The 18,162-nt window shown below is 46.5% G+C and overlaps 1 protein-coding gene across 4 annotated transcripts in view; it reads left to right on the top strand.

Annotated features, from left to right (window-relative positions):
- LOC139158036 (aldehyde dehydrogenase family 3 member A2-like) overlaps positions 1-18,162 on the top strand; it is a 50,341-nt gene that overhangs the window by 20,603 nt on the left and 11,576 nt on the right. For all 4 annotated transcript variants that reach the window (XM_070735417.1, XM_070735418.1, XM_070735416.1 and 1 more), the window contains exons 3-8: positions 2,350-2,581; positions 7,061-7,146; positions 9,278-9,486; positions 10,250-10,367; positions 13,765-13,906; positions 16,324-16,490. In XM_070735417.1, the coding sequence (XP_070591518.1) occupies positions 2,350-2,581; positions 7,061-7,146; positions 9,278-9,486; positions 10,250-10,367; positions 13,765-13,906; positions 16,324-16,490 (954 nt within the window). The remainder of the gene's footprint in view (positions 1-2,349; positions 2,582-7,060; positions 7,147-9,277; positions 9,487-10,249; positions 10,368-13,764; positions 13,907-16,323; positions 16,491-18,162) is intronic.

Genomic DNA, 18,162 nt, shown 5'->3' with positions numbered 1-18,162 from the left:
TCTCTTGTAATAATCCTTCAGTTGTTGTCTCCTATGATTGATCTCCTCCTGGGCTGTCTGCCAAACTCCCCTCTTCCCTGTCACTCACTCTTCCTTGGTCAGAGGAGGCTTCGTCGGCAGATTCCATCGGGAGCAAAACAGGCCTGTGGCATGTGGATGTTTCCCCCACATCCACCTGCACATTCCTTGGGGCAGGAGCTGGGCCAGAGATAACCACAACATTTATTTATCTATCTATCTATCTATCTATCTATCTATCTATCTATCTATCTATCTATCTATCTATCTATCTATCTGTTTGTTTGTTAATTTATTTTGTCCAATACACAATAATAATTGTTGTTGTTGTTGTTGTTATTATTATTATCATCATCATCATCATCATTACTGTCACCACTTAGAATTGAAATTTCAGTCTCAATTATGATCAATAAAGGAGGATATGTATAGCTCAGGATTGACCTGTGAGGTCCTTGGTACCCTCTGAGCTTGCTTGTTTTCTTGCAAACGTTTCGTCGCCAAACTAGGTAACATCATCAGTGCTATATCAGTGCTGTTTCTCCAGCAATTTCTTGAGGTGTGTATTGTTTACTTGATTGTTGATTTGCCAGCATGCCACTGCATTCATAAACACCGACTTGGCAGTCAGAAGACAGGACTAAAATTCTTTCATTTCACAACACATAGACAGATTTAGAAACCTAGAAACATAGAAGATGGACGGCAGAAAAAGATCTCCTGGTCCATCTAGTCTGCCCTTATACTATTTCCTGTATTTTATCTTAGGATGTGTTCTGCCTGGCTAACGGCAATTAGCCCCCCATGAGTTCAAAAGTACTGTATTTTCAAACACACAGCAAGGGAAAGGTCAGACAATCTCTTTTATATCCAGAGGCTTGTAAAACACAAAGAAACTCAATTACTGTTCAGTAATCCCTAGAGGTGACAGTTACTCACACCCACAGTTCATTTGATGCGGAGGCGTGTGCCAAAACAGAGGAGTAATTTATGGAGCTATAAATCCAGAGTCTCGCACGCCAATTTGTCACAGCCCTTCCCGACTTAAGTTCACAGACGTTCCGAAAACAGAAAGCAGCCCCACGCTGCTCAATCTTCTTCCTTCTTCCGAATATGCTAACGATAAACGTCCATGCCCAGCACTCCTCCTCCTCCTCTTCATAAACCTCATTACCTTCTAGCACTGATGTTGTTACCTAGTTGGGTCATGAAACGTCTGCAAGGAAATAAACATGCTCAGAGAGTACTAAGGACCCTGCATTTGCCCCCCCCCCCTCCTCCTCTTCCTCTGCAAATCTCATTCCCTTCTAGCACTGATGACATTACCCAGTTGGGTCACGAAACGTTTGCAAGAAAACCCACCAAACTCAGAGAGCACCTACTAGGACCCCCCAATTATGATCTTAAGTTATTTCCACAGGCTTTTAAAACAAAAGCTGTTATTCATTGATAAAATTCATTTGGTACCCCTGTTGTGGTAAAGCAAACCTATTTGGACCGGGACTCACTGCTCACAGTCACTCATGCCCTCATCACCTCGAGGCTCGACTACTGTAACGCTCTCTACATGGGGCTACCTTTGAAAAGTGTTTGGAAACTTCAGATCGTGCAGAATGCAGCTGCGAGAGCAATCATGGACTTCTCTAAATATGCCCATATCACTCCAACACTCCGCAGTCTGCATTGGTTGCCGATCAGTTTCCGGTCACAATTCAAAGTGTTGGTTATGACTTATAAAGCCTTTCATGGCACCGGACCAGAATACCTTTCGGGACCGCCTTCTGCCGCACGAATCCCAGCGACCGGTTAGGTCCCACAGAGTGGGCCTTCTTCGGGTCCCGTCGACTAAACAATGTCGTCTGGCGGGACCCAGGGGAAGAGCCTTCTCTGGTGGCTCCGACCCTCTGGAACCAGCTCCCCCCTGAGATTAGGACTGCCCCCACCCTCCCTGCCTTTCGTAAACTCCTTAAAACCCACCTCTGCCGTCAGGCATGGGGGAACTAAAACACCTCCCCCTTGCCCATGTTGTTTTGCCGTTTGATTGATTGTGTGCTTGTTTTTTTATATATATTGGGATTGTTTTATGAATTTCTTAACTTAAAATTGTAATTGGATTGGTGGGCATTGGATTTGTCGCTATGTACTGTTTGTTTTTTTAGTATTGTTGTGAGCCGCCCCGGGTCTGCGGAGAGGGGCGGCATATAAATCCATTAAATCTAATCTAATCTAATCTTCTTGTCATTTCTTGGTTTTCATGTATTTGTTACACAATTTTATGTCTCTCTCACACCCCACCCTGCGTGCTACTGACCCAAAGATTAACTTTTGCAGAGTGAACTCAACAGCTTCAGCTACGAGTTTATGATTGTCCTGGGTGAGATTGACCTGATGATGGAGAAACTTCCGGACTGGGCCAGCCCCCAGGCCGTGGAAAAGACCCTCTTGACGTTGGCCGACAAGACCTACATCCACCGGGAGCCCCTGGGGGTGGTCCTGGTCATCGGGGCCTGGAACTACCCCTTCGTCTTGCTCATGGAGCCTCTGATAGCAGCCATCGCCGCCGGTACGTAGTTGACTCACTTGAAACCCTCAGAATAGAGCTGGAAGGAGGGACTTGGGAGGTCATCTAGTCCAACCCCCTGCTTAAGCGGGAGAGCCTGCACCATTTCGGACAGAGGGCTGCCAGTCTTTTCGTTAAAAGGCTCCAGGGATGGAGCACCCACCACTTCTGGTGGCAAGCTGTTCCACCGGTCAATTGTCCTCACTGTTAGCAAGTTTCTTCTTAATTCCAGGTTGTTTCTACCCTTGTTGAGTTTCCATCCATTGACCTCCCTCCCTTCCTCCCTCCCTCTTGCCTCTCTTCCTTCTTTCTTTCCTTCCTCATTTTTCCCTCCCTTTCCTTCCTTCTTTCCTTCCTTCCCTTCTTCCTTTCATTTCTTCCCTCCTTCTTCCTTTCCTCCCTTCTTCTGATCCATCCATTCTTCCTTCCTTCTCCCCTTCCTTCCTTTTCTTCCTTTCTTCCCTCCCTTCTTCCGATCCATCCATTCTTCCTCCCTCCCTCCCTCTTGCCTACCTTCCTTCCTTCTTTCCTTCCTTCCTCTTTTTTCCCTTCCTTCCTTCTTTCCTCCTTCTCACCTTCCTTCCTTTCCTCCCTCACCTTCCTTCCTTCCTTTCCTTCCCTCCTTCCTTTCCTTCCTTCCCTCTTTCCCTCCTTCTTCCTTCCCTCCCTTCTTCCGATCCATCCATTCTTCCTTCCTTCTTTCCATCCCTCCCTCCTTTCTTCCTTCCCTTCCTTCCCTCCTTCCATTCCTTCCCTCCTTCTTCCTTCCCTCCCTTCTTCCGATCTCCATTCTTCCTTCCTTCTTTCCATCCCTCCCTCCTTTCTTCCTTTCCTTCCCTCCTTCCTTCCATTCCTTCCCTCCTTCTTCCTTCCCTCCCTTCTTCCAATCCATCCATTCTTCCTTCCTTCCTTCCTTCCTTCCTTCTTTCCCTCCCTCCCTCCTTCCTACTTCCTTCCCTCCCTCCTTCCCATCCATCCATCCATCCATCATAGAATACTAGACTTGGAAGGGACCTAGAGGTCTTCTAGTCCAGCCCCCTGCTCAAGCAGGAGACCCTGGCCTATATCATTTCTGTCAAGTGACTGTCCAGTCTCTCTTTAAAAACCTCTAGTGTTGGAGCACCCACAACTTCTAGTGGCAAGCTGTTCCACTCTTCATGTTGGGAAGTTTCTCCTTAGTTCTAAGTTGCTTCTCTCCTTGTTTAGTTTCCACCCATTGCTTCTTGTTCTACCTTCAGGTGCTTTGGAGAATAGCTTGACTCCCTCTTCTTTGTGGCAACCCCTGAGATATTGGAACACTGCTATCATGTCTCCCTTGGTCCTTCTTTTCATTGAATTTAGACATGCCCAGTTCCTGCAACCGTTCTTCATATGTTTTAACTTTATTGATTGATTGATTGATTTGATTTGATTTGTATGCCACCCCTCTCCGAAGACTCGGGGCGGCTAACAACAATAAAGAAGACAATGTAACAAATCTAATATTAAACAATAATCTAAAAAAACCCAATTTAAGAGACCAATCATACAAACAAGCATATCATGTATAAATTCTATAAGCCTAGGGGGAAGGGAAAATTTCAATCCCCCCATGCCTGACGACAGAGGTGGGTTTTAAGGAGCTTGTGAAAGGCAAGGAGGGTGGGGGCAACTCTGATATCTGGGGGGAGCTGGTTCCATAGGGTCGGGGCCGCCTCAGAGAAGGCTCTTCCCCTGGGTCCCGCCAAATGACATTGTTTAGTCGATGGGACCCAGAGAAGGCCAACTCTGTGGGACCTAACCGGTCGCTGGGATTCGTGCGGCAGAAGGAGGTCCCAGAGATATTCTGGTCCGGTGCCATGAAGGGCTTTATAGGTCATAACCAACACTTTGAATTGTGACCGGAAATTGATCGGCAACCAATGCAGACTGCGGAGTGTTGGTGTCACATGGGCATATTTGGGAAGCCCATGATTGCTCTCGCAGCTGCATTCTGCACGATCTGAAGTTTCCGAACACTTTTCAAAGGTAGCCCCATGTAGAGAGCGTTACAGTTGTCGAGCCTCGAGGTGATGAGGGCATGAGTGACTGTTAGAAGTGACTCCCGGTCCAAATAGGGCCGCAACTGGTGCACCAGACGAACCTGGGCAAACGCCACTCTCGCCACAGCTGAAAGATGTTTCTCTAATGTCAGCTGTGGATCGAGGAGGACGCCAAGTTGCGGACCCTCTCTGAGGGGGTCAATAATTCCCCCCCCCAGGGTTATGGATGGACAGATGGAATTGTCCTTGGGAGGCAGAACCCATAGCCACTCCGTCTTATCCAGGTTGAGCTTGAGTCTTTAATTATCTTAGTTGCTCTTCTCTGTACTTTTTCCAAAGTCTCAACTTCTTTTTTGTAACATGGGGACTAAAAGTAGGTGCAGGATTCCCAGGTGTATCCCAGAAGTGTTTTTTTTCCCAAGAGGCAAGAGGACATTCTGGTTTTTCTTTGAAAATGTTTTGTTTCTCATCTAAGAAGCTTCTCCAGGATTGAGCCAAAAATTAACAGCATTTAGAAATAGCATTTAGACTTATATACCACTTCATAGTGCTTTTTTTTCAGCCCTCTCTAAGCAGTTTACAAAATCAGCATATATTTCTCCAAATAATCTGGGTCCTCATTTTACCACCTTGGAAAGATGGAAGGATGAGTCAACCTTGACCCGTTGGTGAGATTTGAACCGCTGAACTACAGTTAGAAATTAGCTGAAGGAGCCTGCAGTGCTGCACTCTAACCACTGTGCCATCCCCGGCTCTGGTAACAAGTCGGAGGCTTACCTGTAATTTAGGTTTCTGGCACGGAGCACAGGGTTGGGCTAGATCAGAGGTCCCCAACCTTTTTTGCACCAGGGACCAGCTTTAAGCTAGACCAGTTTTCCATGGCCCGGTGGGGGGGGGGGGGGGGAGCTAGTTGTCAGCGGCGCCGTAAAAGGGGCGATCAAGAGAGGAATGGGTGAATGAATGGACGGAGGGTGGGAAGGAAGGAAGGAAAGAGGGAAGGGACAGGAACAGAAGAAGGGTGCAAAGGAAGCAAGGAAAGGTGTGAAAGGGGAGAGTAAGAGAAGAAGGAGTGAAAGAAGAGAATGAGGGAGGAAAGAAGGGAGGAAGGAAAAGGAAAGCAAGAAATGGAGGGAGGAAAGGAAGGAAGGAAAGAAAGAAAGAAGGGGGGAAGGGACAGGAACAGAGGAAGGAAGCAAGGAAACTTATGAAAGGGGAGAGTAAGGGAAGAAGGTAGGAAGGAGAAAGAAAAGAAGAAATAGAGGAAGGGAAGGTAAAAGAGAGAAAGAAAAAGAGCAAGAAAGAAAGCAAGAAAGAGAAAGAAAGAAAGAAAGAAAGAAAGAAAGAAAGGCAACTTCAAAGAAAGGCTCACTGAGCATCTCTCACTCTCTCTCTCTTTCTATCCCTCTTTCTTTCTTTCTCTTCCTTTCTCTCTCTCCCTCTCTCTTTCTCTCCCCCTCTCTCCCCTTTCCCTCTCTCTTTCTCTCTCTCCCTCTCTTGCTATCTCTCCCCCCTTTCCCTCTCTCTTTCTCCCTCTCCCTCTCTTTCTCTCTCTCTCTCCCTCTTTCTCTCTCTTCTTCTCACTTTCTCTCTCTTGTTTTCTTTCTGTCTCTTTTGCTTTCTCTCTCTCTCACTCTTTCTTGTTTTCTTTCTCACGCTCTTTCTCTCTCTTGTTCTCTCTCTTGCTATCTCTTTCTCCCCCCCTTTCTCTCACTCTCTCTTTCTCACTTTCTCTCTATCTTGCTGTCTGTTGCTATCACTCACTCGCGTTCTCCGTTCTTCTCAGCGGTGACGCGCGCACGCCCTGCCCGCCTCACCTTTGCGAGAGCACTTTCGCCCCGGGCTCTCAGCAAGGGGGTTTGCAGGAGAGGTGGGGCCGGCGAAGGTGATATTCAATGTCGGGGGCGCACAGGCGGTTGCACGCGCTCCCTATCTCCCTGCTAGCCCACTCGGAATATTCAAAATAAGAAAAGCCTTCGCCGGCAAAGGTTTTTCTTATTTTGAATACTCCGAGTGGGCTAGCAGGGAGATAGGGAGCGCGTGCAACCGCCCGTGCGCCCCCGACATTGAAGACCTCCGCTGAGAAAAGCCTTTGCCGGCATTTCCTCTCGGCGTCAAGGAGGCGCAGCGGCGGGCGGAGAGAGGGAAGGGAGGGGGCAGCGGCGTCCCTCCTGGCCTTGGCGGGCCGCCCGACCCTCCCCACCTCCTGCAAACGCGGCGGGGCGGCGGGGGGAGAGCGAGGAGCCGGTTCCGGCGGGCGCGGGGCTTGGCTGGCTGGCGGGGGGGAGCGCCGCTGGTGGTGCGGAAAGGCCGAGGGGGCCCTGGCGCCCGCGGACCGGCTGAAAACCCCCAACGGCCCGGTGCCGGTCCGCGGACCGGCGGTTGGGGACCTCTGGGCTAGATGACCTCAGGGGTGCCCTTTAAATCTCCATCCCTCTGAGTGTATGTATGTCTTGTTTTTCAGGCAATGCTGTGGTGGTCAAGCCATCGGAGATCAGCGAAAATGTCGCCAAGGTGTTTGAAAAGGTGCTGCCTCAATACATCGACCAGGTCAGGAGAATTGTGGCTTGTGTGACTTCATTAGTGTGGTTGTGTTTCGTTTGCCAGCAGCCAGGCCTTTTGTGTGTCTTTGAGTGCACGGTTGTGCTTCGCACCAAACAAGATAGAACAGGGGTTCCCAAACTTTTTTTACTGGTATCATGTATATAAATATTACTATATCTTTGTATACCACCAATACATACTTGACAAAACAAATAAAATAAAATGAGTAAGATAAAATAAAAATAAACTTGGCAACTTTAAGACTTTAAACCTGATTATAAGTATTTCTTAATGTGATATATTAAGAAATATATATGACGGTCTTGGCATATTCGGGTTTCTTCCCGTGTAGGATTTAGACATTTCTGGCGATGTTTCGACGAGGGTCCCACTCGTCATCTTCAGGCTGGTGCTTCTGTCCTTGTTCTAAGGCGAACACTGCGAGACCTGAGCTGCCTTCCTTCTATAAATACTGGTGGCTGGGTGTGGTTTGATGGCTCAGCAATTGCCTGCTGTGTAGAAACTTCCTGGTGAGTCAGTGGGGTAACACTTGGGGTCGTTGATGTAACTGAGGTATGCTGATTAGTTAATGGTTGTAGATTAGGCGTGATATCCTGAGTAGTTGGAGCTTGCTGTGTTCGCCCTAGAACAAGGACAGAAGCACCAGCCTGAAGATGACGATTGGGACCTCGTCGAAACGTCGCCAGAAATTTCCGAATCCTACACGGGAAGAAACCCGAATATGCCAAGACCGTCATATATATATATGCTTGACATATATTTAATTTTATTTAATTTTATTTAGAAACATAGAAACATAGAAGATTGACGGCAGAAAAAGACCTCCTGGTCCATCTAGTCTGCCCTTATACTATTTCCTGTATTTTATCTTAGGATGGATATATGTTTATCCCAGGCAAGTTTCAATTCAGTGACTGTGGATTTACCAACCACGTCTGCTGGAAGTTTGTTCCAAGCATCTACTACTCTTTCAGTAAAATAATATTTTCTCACGTTACTTCTGATCTTTCCCCCAACTAACCTCAGATTGTGTCCTTTTGTTCTTGTGCTCACTTTCCTATTAAAAACACTTCCCTCCTGGACCTTATTTAACCCTTTCCCTCTTCGGAGAGGGGCGGCATACAAATCTAATAAATATTATTATTATTATTATTATTATTATTATTATTATTATTATTATTATTATTATTATTAAAATGTTTCGATCATGTCCCCCCTTTTCCTTCTGTCCTCCAGACCAGTGATTTTCAACCTTTTTTGAGCCGCGGCACATTTTTTACATTTACGAAACCCTGGGGCACATTGAGCGGGGGGGGGGGAGTGGCTCCCCTTCACTCTATTTCTTTCTCCCTCCCTCTTTCTCTCCCTTCCTTCCTCTTTCTTTCTCTCTCTCTCCATCCCTCTTTCTTTCTCTTCCTTCCTTTCTCTCTTTTTTGCTCTTTTTCTCTCTCCCTCCCTACCTCCCTCTATGTCTTTCTCTCTCTCTCCTTCCCTCCCTCTTTCTCTCTCTCTCTTGCTTTCTTTCTCTCTCTTCTCTCTCTCTCTCTCTTTCTCTCTCTCTTTCTTTCTCTTGTTTTCTCTCTCTCTTTTGCTTTCTTTCTCTCTCTCTCTCTTGTTCTCTTTCTCTCTCGCTCGCTCTTTCTCTCTCTTTCTTTCTTTCTCACTCTTTCTTTCTTTCTTTCTTTCTCTCTTTCTTTCTCTCTCTCTGTCTTTCTTTCTCTTTCTTTCTTTCTCTCTCTCTTGCTTTCTTTCTCTCTGAGCTTCGCGGCACACCTGACCATGTCTCGCGGCACACTAGTGTGCCACGGCACACTGGTTGAAAAACACTGCTCCAGACTATACAGATTGAGTCCATGAAGTCTTTCCAGATCAGTTTTATGCTTAAGACCTTCCCCCATTTTTGTAGCCCGTCTTTTGGACCAGTTCAGTTTTATCAATATCTTTTTGTAGGTGAGGTCTCCAGAACTGGACAAAGTATTTCAAATTTATAGGGATTTAAATTTATTTAATTTATAGCAGCCCAATTCCTGCCCAATTCTGGGCGGTGAGTTTACTTAGCAACATCGATGTGGGGTTCAATTGTGGGTTGTAACTCGCGGACTCCCTTTATCCCCAGGAGCTGTATACGGTGGTCAACGGAGGGGTGCCGGAGACAACGGAACTGCTGAAGCAAAGATTCGACCACATCCTCTACACGGGCAACAGCACTGTCGGCAAAATCGTGATGGAAGCCGCCTCCAAGCATTTGACCCCCGTCACGCTGGAGCTGGGGGGCAAGAGCCCCTGTTACATCGACGAGGGCTGCGACCTGGAGGTGGCCTGTAGGTGAGGTTGGCATCTTCTACACAGGTAGCTCACCTGATGTCATAACGGCTCATTTAGTCAACTGAAGTTTCAGCATCTCTATCTATCTATCTATCTATCTATCTATCTATCTATCTATCTATCTATCTATCTATCTATCTATCTATCTATCTACCTACCTACCTACCTACCTACCTACCTACCTACCTACCTACCTACCTACTTACCTTATCTATCTATCTATCTATCTATCTATCTATCTATCTATCTATCTATCTATCTATCTATCTATCTATCTATCTATCTCTGCCATCCATCCATCCATCCATCCAATATTTATGCCGCCCTTCTCCTTAGACTCAGGGCGGCTTACAACATGTTAGCAACAACACTTTTTAACAGAGCTAGGCTATTGCCCCCACAATCCAGGTCCTCATTTTACCACCTCGGAAAGGATGGAAGGCTGAGTCAACCTGGAGCTGATGATGAGATTTGAACCGCTGACCTGCAGATCTAGCAGTCAGCTTTAGTGGCCTGCAGTACAGCACTCTACCTGCTGCGCCACCCCGGCTCGACTTAGGGCAACGTCTCACAGGCCCTCCTATTTGGCTCCGTGTGCCGCCTGTGGCATGTGTGTCACAGGTTCGCCATCGCAGAACTAAGGATTTAGTGAATTGGGATTTTTTAAAATTTCGTAAATCGTAATGTGGATCCTCGGGTTGGGCTGGATGACCTTTAGAGCCCCTTCCTGCTCTTAACCTTCTGGGGTTCTTTCCTCCTTTAGGCGTATTACCTGGGGGAAGTACATGAATTGTGGTCAGACCTGCATCGCCCCGGATTATATCCTATGCAATGCATCCATTCAGAAGACAGTCGTGGAGAACATTAAAAAAACCATCAAGGTAAGAACTTGGCCGGGGGTCTTCTGTCTCGGGGAAAGGCCATGCCTCTTGGAGGCAAGACAAGGGTCTCCATGGCAGCAGAACTTGGGAGTTTCCAGGCCAATTCCTCTTGAATCTACTAAAAGGAGAAACGTGCGTTGCTCCTTGACCAAAACTCCAGAGGAAACTTTTATCCTCCGCCAGGATTAACAGCAAAGCAACTTCCATTGCAAGATGTAGCACGAAGATTCGGGCTTCCAATAAAATGGGAGTTGCTTGTCTTTTGCACTGATGGTTTAGCCAAAGCCTCCTGGGGGTGCAAATGCAGGGGAAGGGCGTAACCCCCAACCAAAACTTTGGAGGTAGGCCAAGCCATGAGAGAAACCCCACAGGGATTCCAGGGTAAAATAACAGGATCTGAAATACACAGTAAATACAAAATTTCTCTTTCTTCCATGGTATACGGAAGGAAAACTGGTTGGAAAAATTGGTCTTCTTTCTCTTCCCTCCCATCTCCTTCCTTCCCTCCCTTCTTCCTTCCTTCCTTCCCTCCTATTTTTTCTATCGCCTCCCTCCTTGTGTCAATCCTTCCTTCCTTTTTTTCCTTTCTCTTTCCTCCCTCCCTCCCTATTTTTCTTTCCTTTTCTTCCCTCCCTTTTTATGATTTTCTTTCCCCTCCCTCCCTACTTCCTTCCTTTTGTCTTTCTCTTTCCACCTTCCCTTCCTATTTTTTCTTTCCCTTCCCTCCCTCTCATCTCCCTCCCTCCCTCCCTTCCTTCCTCCCTTCTGTTTTTTTTCCTTTCTCTTTCCTCCTTCCCTTCCTATGTTTTTCTTTCATCTTCCTTCCTTATTGTGAACCACTGAGTCGAAGGCTTTGCAGAAGTCTATGTAAATTGCATCTATTGATTTGCCCTGTTCAAGTTTTGTGGTCCATTTGTTTTTGCAGTGGAGGAATTGCAGGTTACAAATTATTTTTTTTCTCAAAAATTGTTTGTTAGATAGTAGGTTGTTAGTTTCTAGGTGGAGGGTAGTGGATTGGTTTATGGTTGATTCCATGGCTTTGCATGTGATACAGCGTAGAGAGATTGGTCTGTAGTTTTCTACTAGACTGGGAGCTCCTTTTTTTGGAGATGGGGAAGACCGTGGCTTGTGACCATAGTTTTGACAGTGAACTAGTCCCGAATGATTTTTCAAAGATTATGCTCAGTGGTTCAGCTATTTATTTATTTTATTTATTTATTGGATTTGTATGCCACCCCTCTCCGTAGACTCGGGGTGGCTAACAACAATAATAAAAACAGCATGTAAATCCAATATTACAACAACTAAAAAAACCCTTATTTTAAAACCAATCATACCTACAAGCAAACATACCATGCATAAATTGTAAAGGCCTAGGGGGGAAGAGTATCTCAGTTCCCCCATGCCTGACGGCAGAGGTGGGTTTTAAGGAGCTTACGAAAGACAAGGAGGGTGGGAGCAATTCTAATATCCGGGGGGAGTTGGTTCCAGAGGGGCGGGGCTACCACAGAGGAGGCTCTTCCCCTGGGCCCCACCAAATGACATTGTTTAGTTGACGGGACCCAGAGAAGGCCCACTCTGTGGGACCTAACTGGTCGCTGGGATTCGTGCAACAGAAGGCGGTCCCTGAGATAATCTGGTCCGGCGCCATGGAGGGCTTTATAGGTCATTACCAACACTTTGAATTGTGACCGGAAACTGATCGGCAACCAATGCAGACTGCGGAGTGTTGGTGGTATATGGGCATTTTGGGGAAAGCCCATGATTGCTCTCACAGCTGCATTCTGCACGATCTGAAGTTTCCGAACACTTTTCAAAGGTAGCCCCATGTAGAGAGCATTACAGTAGTCGAGCCTTGAGGTGATGAGGGCATGAGTGACTGTGAGCAGTGACTCCTGGTCCAAATAGGGCCGCAACTGGTGCACCAGGCGAACCTGGGCAAATGCCCTCCTTGCCACAGCCGAAAGGTGATGTTCCAATGTCAGCTGTGGATCGAGGAGGACACCCAAGTTGCGGACCCTCTCTGAGGGAGGTCAGTAATTCCCCCCCAGGGTAATGGACGGACAGATGGAATTGTGTTTGGGATGCAAAACCCACAGCCTCTCCGTCTTATCAGGGTTGAGTTTGAGTCTGTTGACACCCATCCAGACACCAACAGCCTCCAGGCACCGGCACATCACTTCCACTGCTTCGCTAACTGGACATGGGGTGGAGATGTAAAGCTGGGTATTATCCGCATACACATACACAGCTATGGCTGTGGAGAGCTTTTTTTAGGAAATATGCACATAATCCATCAGGTCTGATTGACAGGAAAAGGTTTAGGCCGTTTAGTGCTTTTTCAGCGTTGTCTTCAATGAAGTCTATTTGTGTTAAGTAATTGTGAGTGTTTGCGGTGTGATTAAGGAATTTTGGCCATGAGCCGTTGTTGTTTACAAAGACTTAGCCAAAGAATGTGTTGAAGAGGCTAGCTTTGACTGTTTCATCATAGCATTCTTTGTTGTTGTGTCCTTTTAGTGGTGGGAGCGGTTTCGAGTCCTTCACTTTGTTATTTACAAATTTGTACAAGGCAAGGTTCCTCTTGTTTGCTGTGATAGTTGGAGCATTCCGTCTTTATTTAGTGGCATATATTTTTGTAGTGGTTTTTGAAGTTGGTTACATAGCCTGCTTTGTTTTTCCGCCAGAGGGATTTTTTTTTTTAATTGTAGCTTCCTTATTGTTATGGGTAGTTTGTTTTTCTTGGCTATGGTGGTTATTAGTGGTAGTCTGATAGTTCGACTTCGAGCAAGAAGTCAAAAGAACTTTATTTATTCGTTTGTTTTGTCACATACGTATTGGTGATATACAAAGATATAATATTTATATACATGATACTAGTAAAAGAGAAACATTAGGACAGGGGACGGAAGGCACGCTGGTGCACTTATGCACGCCCCTTACTGACCTCTTAGGAATCGGGAGAGGTCAACAGTGGAGAGTTTAAGGGTAAAGTTTTGGGGGTTAGGTGATGATACTACAGAGTCTGGTAGTGAGTTTCAAGCATCAACTACTTGGTTACTAAAGTTGTATTTCCCGCAGTCCAGTTTAGAGCGGTTTACTTTAAGTTTGTATCTGTTGTGTGCTCGTGTGTTGTTGTGGTTGAAGCTGAAGTAGTCATTGACAGGAAGGATGTTGTAGCAGATGATTTTATGGGCTATGCTTAGGTCGGGTTTAAGGCGATGTAGTTCTAAGCTTTCTAAACCTAGGATTGTAGGTCTAGTTGTGTAGGGTATTCTGTTACGAGTTACTTAACCGTCTCTCTTAGTGACAGAAGCTCCAGCCCCAATGATGATCATAAGTCGAGGACTAGCCGGTCCCAATTACCCAAAGTAAGCCATCCGTGTTGATTCCCTTGCAGGAATTCTACGGCGAGAACGTGAAAAACTCTCCGGATTACGAGCGGATTGTGAACAAGCGGCACTTCAAGAGGTTGATGGGCCTGTTGGAAGGACAGAAGGTGGCCTACGGAGGGGAGACGGATGAGTCCACCTGTTTCATAGGTGAGCCCCCCCAACCAATCAGACGCCCCCAAACCTCCCCAAGGAGAAAACACAACAACCCCTCCGCTTATTGAATGCATTGAATGCCTTGAAGATATCTTGTAGGAATGGGAGAAAAGGTCTCCTGCCTTGAGCAGGGGGTTGGACTACAAGACCTCTGAGGTCCCTTCCACCCCTGGGATTCCACGTTCCGAGAACTTGGGGGCATTCAAAAAAGTGCAGTTTGACCTGAGTGTAAAAGATGAACAGGTCCCTTACGGCACACAGAAGAGCAGAGTTGGAAGGGACCTTGGAGGTCTTCTAGTCCAACCCCATGTCCAGACAGAAAACCTCGAGGCTTGACTACTGTAACGCTCTCTACATGGGGCTACCTTTGAAAAGTGTTCGGAAACTTCAGATCGTGCAGAATGCAGCTGCGAGACCAATAATGGACTTTCCCAGATATGCCCATGTTACACCAACACTCTGCAGTCTGCATTGGTTGCCGATCAGTTTCCGGTCACAATTCAAAGTGTTGGTTATGACCTATAAAGCCCTTCATGGCACCGGACCAGAATATCTCCGGGACCGCCTTCTGCCGCACGAATCCCAGCGACCAGTTAGGTCCCACAGAGTTGGTCTTCTCCGGGTCCCGTCATCTAAACAATGTCGTTTGGCGGGACCCAGGGGAAGAGCCTTCTCTGTGGCGGCCCCAACCCTTTGGAACCAACTACCCCCAGATATCAGAGTTGCCCCCACCCTCCTTGCCATTCGTAAGCTCCTTAAAACCCACCTCTGTCGTCAGGCATGGGGGAATTGAGACATTCCCTCCCCCTAGGCTTATAAAATTTATGCATGGTATGTTAGTATGTATGAATGGTTTCTAAATTGGAGTTTTAAATTAACTTAAATATTAGATTTGTTTACATTGTATTATTATTGCTGTGAGCCTCCCCGAGTCTGCGGAGAGGGGCGGCATACAAATATGATTAATAAATAAATAAACCCTAGACCTGTGATGGCAAACCTTTTTTGGTTCCTGTGCCAAAAGTGTGTGTGCGTGCCCACCCACATTCCCTACCCTGCCACACCTGCGCACAGAGCCCCATGCTGCCCTCTGCACATGCACACAAATCCCCCCCCCAACCTCCCACATGTGCACAGGCCTCAGTGAAGCCTGGGAGGGTGAAAAAATGGCGAAAGGGGCAAACAGGAAGTTCATAAAAACAGACTTCCTGTTTGCCCCTTGTGCTGTTTTTTGCACTTCGGAGGCTTGAGGGAAGCTTCCTGAAGCCCCAGAGGGCGAAAAGCAGCACAAGAGGCAAACTGGAAGTACGTTTTTCCGAACTTCTGGCTTGCCCATTGGGAGGATTTTCACACTCCAGGCTTCTCTGAAGGCTCCAGAGGGCGAAATGGCCTTCCCCAAGGCAGAAAATCAGGTGGCAACACACACATGTGCACTGGAGCTAACAGAGCAACGCCTCATGCGCCCACTGATATGGCAACACATGCCACAGTTTCGCCATCACGGCCCTAAAGTATTTCAGACTTTAAAGTTCGATGGGTTCATCTCTTGAAAAACAATCCTTCTCAATCCTTTCCTTCCTTCATCCCTCCCTCTTTCTCTTTCCTTCTTCCTCCCACCCTTCCTCCTTTCTTTCCTTTTTTGTTCTTCCTTCCTTCCTTCCTTCCTTCCTTTCTTTCCCCCTCTCTCTCTTTATTTCTTTCTCCTTCCATTTTTTTCCTCTCTCCCCCCTCCCTCTATCTTTCTTTATTTTTCCTGCCTTCCTTCTCTCTCTCTCCCTTCTCCCTCCCTCTTTTTTCTTTCTTTTTTCTTTTCTTTTTCTTTCTCTCTCTCTCTCGCTTTCTTTCTTTCTCTCCTTCCTTCCTTCCTTCTCCCTTCCTCTTTCTTCCTTCCTTTCTTTCTTTCCCTCTCTCTCTCTCTTTATTTCTTTCTCCTTCCATTGTTTTTTCTCTCTTCCCCCTCCCTCTATCTTTCTTTATTTTTCCTGCCTTCCTTCTCTCTCTCTCACTCCTCCCTCCCTCCCTCTTTCTTTCTTTCTTGTTTTCTTTTTCTTTCTGTCTCTCTCTCTCGCTTTCTTTCTTTCTTTCTCTCCTTCCTTCCTTCTCCCTCTTTCTTTCTTTTCTTTCTTTTCTTTCTTTCTTTCTTTCTTTCCTTCTCCTTCCCTCCCTCTTTCTCGCTTTCTTTCTCTCTCTCTCCTTCCCTCCATCCCTTCCTTCTTCCCTCCTCTCTTCTCCTTCCTTCCTTGCTTTGTCTTTTAGTTTCTGTAAATAAATAAATAAACATATAAATATAGATACCTCACAAGATACGCCTGCGGTATGTCCCCTGATGCGAGGGCTGGCCGTGCCACTGAGCCTGCAGCCCAGAACCGTGGCCATTTCCGTGACATTCTCCTCCCTCCTTTCATTTCCAGCTCCCACAATCCTCACGGACGTCAATCCGGACTCCCGGGTCATGCAGGAGGAGATCTTCGGCCCCATCCTGCCCATCGTCACAGTGAAGGGGGTGGAGGAAGCCATCCAGTTCATCAACCAGCGCGAGAAGCCCCTGGCCCTCTACGTCTTCTCCAAGAAGAACAAGGTAGACTTCACCTTCCCACCTTCCAGGGAGGCTCAGGACTCTCTTCCTTTGGATCGATTCCCTCTCTCCCTCTTGCCTTCCTCTTGCCTTGCTTCCTTCCTTCCTCCCTTCCCCTTCCTATCTTCTTTCTTTCTTTCTTCCTTCCTTCCTTCCTTCCTTCCTTCCTTCCTTCCTTCCATTTTTCTTAATTTCTTTCTTCCTCCCTCCCTCCTTCTTCCTTCCTTCCTTCTTTTCCTCCCTTCCCTTCTTTCTTTCCTGCCTTCTCTTTCTTTCTTCTTCTTTCTTTCTTTCTTTCTTTTCCTTCCTTCCTTCTTTCTTTTTCTTAATTTCTTTTTTCTTCCTCCTTCCTTCCTTCTTTCTTTCTTTGTCTTTCTTTTTCCTTAATTTCTTCCTCCTCCCTCCCTCCCTCCCTCTCTTTTTTCCTTCCCTCCTTCTTTCTTTCCCTCTATCCCTCCCTTCCTTTCCGTTCTTGAGTCATTTGTTAAGTCACCCTTTCCCCATTTTATGACTTCTTGCCACCGTTCCTAAGTGAATCCCTGCAGCCATTATATAAGTTAGCCCCCCTCTGATTAAATGAAATCTGGCTTCCCCATTGACAAGCAGATGGTCGCAAAAGAGGATCGATCACGTGACCCCCTGGGACATGGCTAACTTCATAAGTCCATGCCAGTTGCCAAGCGTCTGACTTTTGACTGGGTGCGATCATGGCCCTGGCTGCAAAAGTCCTCTAACAGCGAAAAATAGTCATTTAGTCATTTTCCCCCCGAGTGCTGTGATCACTTTGACTGGTCGCTAAATGAACCCCCGGAAAGTCGAGGACTAGGTTTATTCTGTGCCATCCGTATGGAAGTTCAGCATTGGTTTATCCACACAAAATATACCTAAAACTCGGATAGTGAAATTCAAATGAAAATGGAGACAATGAAGATATAAGGAAACTGTTGTCTTATAATGAACCATTAATCCACAGAATAAATACAACCGGAGGAAAAGACATATAGAGAGACCTCAGAAGAGAAGGATTTAGGGGTCGTGATTTCTGACAGTCTCAAAATGGGTGAACAGTGCAGTCAGGCGGTAGGGAAAGCAAGTAGGATGCTTGGCTGCATAGCTAGAGGTATAACAAGCAGGAAGGGGGAGATTATGATCCCCTTATATAGAGCGCTGGTGAGACCCCATTTGGAATACTGTGTCCAGTTCTGGAGACCTCACCTACAAAAAGATATTGACAAAATTGAACGGGTCCAAAGACGGGCTACAAGAATGGTGGAAGGTCTTAAGCATAAAACGTATCAGGAAAGACTTCATGAACTCCGTCTGTATAGTCTGGAGGACAGAAGGAAAAGGGGGGACATGATCAAAACATTTAAATATGTCAAAGGGTTAAATAAGGTCCAGGACGGAAGTGTTTTTAATAGGAAAGTGAACACAAGAACAAGGGGACAGAATCTGAAGTTAGTTGGGGGAAAGATCAAAAGCAACATGAGAAAATATTATTTTACTGAAAGAGTAGTAGATCCTTGGAACAAACTTCCAGCAGACGTGGTAGATAAATCCACAGGAACTGAATTTAAACATGCCTGGGATAAACAGAGATCCATCCTAAGATAAAATACAGGAAATAGTATAAGGGCAGACTAGATGGACCAGGAGGTCTTTTTCTGCCATCAAT

The sequence above is a fragment of the Erythrolamprus reginae genome, chromosome 1 (assembly GCF_031021105.1).
Source record: "Erythrolamprus reginae isolate rEryReg1 chromosome 1, rEryReg1.hap1, whole genome shotgun sequence".
Lineage (NCBI taxonomy): Eukaryota > Metazoa > Chordata > Lepidosauria > Squamata > Dipsadidae > Erythrolamprus > Erythrolamprus reginae.
The sequence above is the reverse complement of the archived record's forward strand: the minus strand, read 5'-3'. Positions and strand labels throughout refer to the sequence as shown.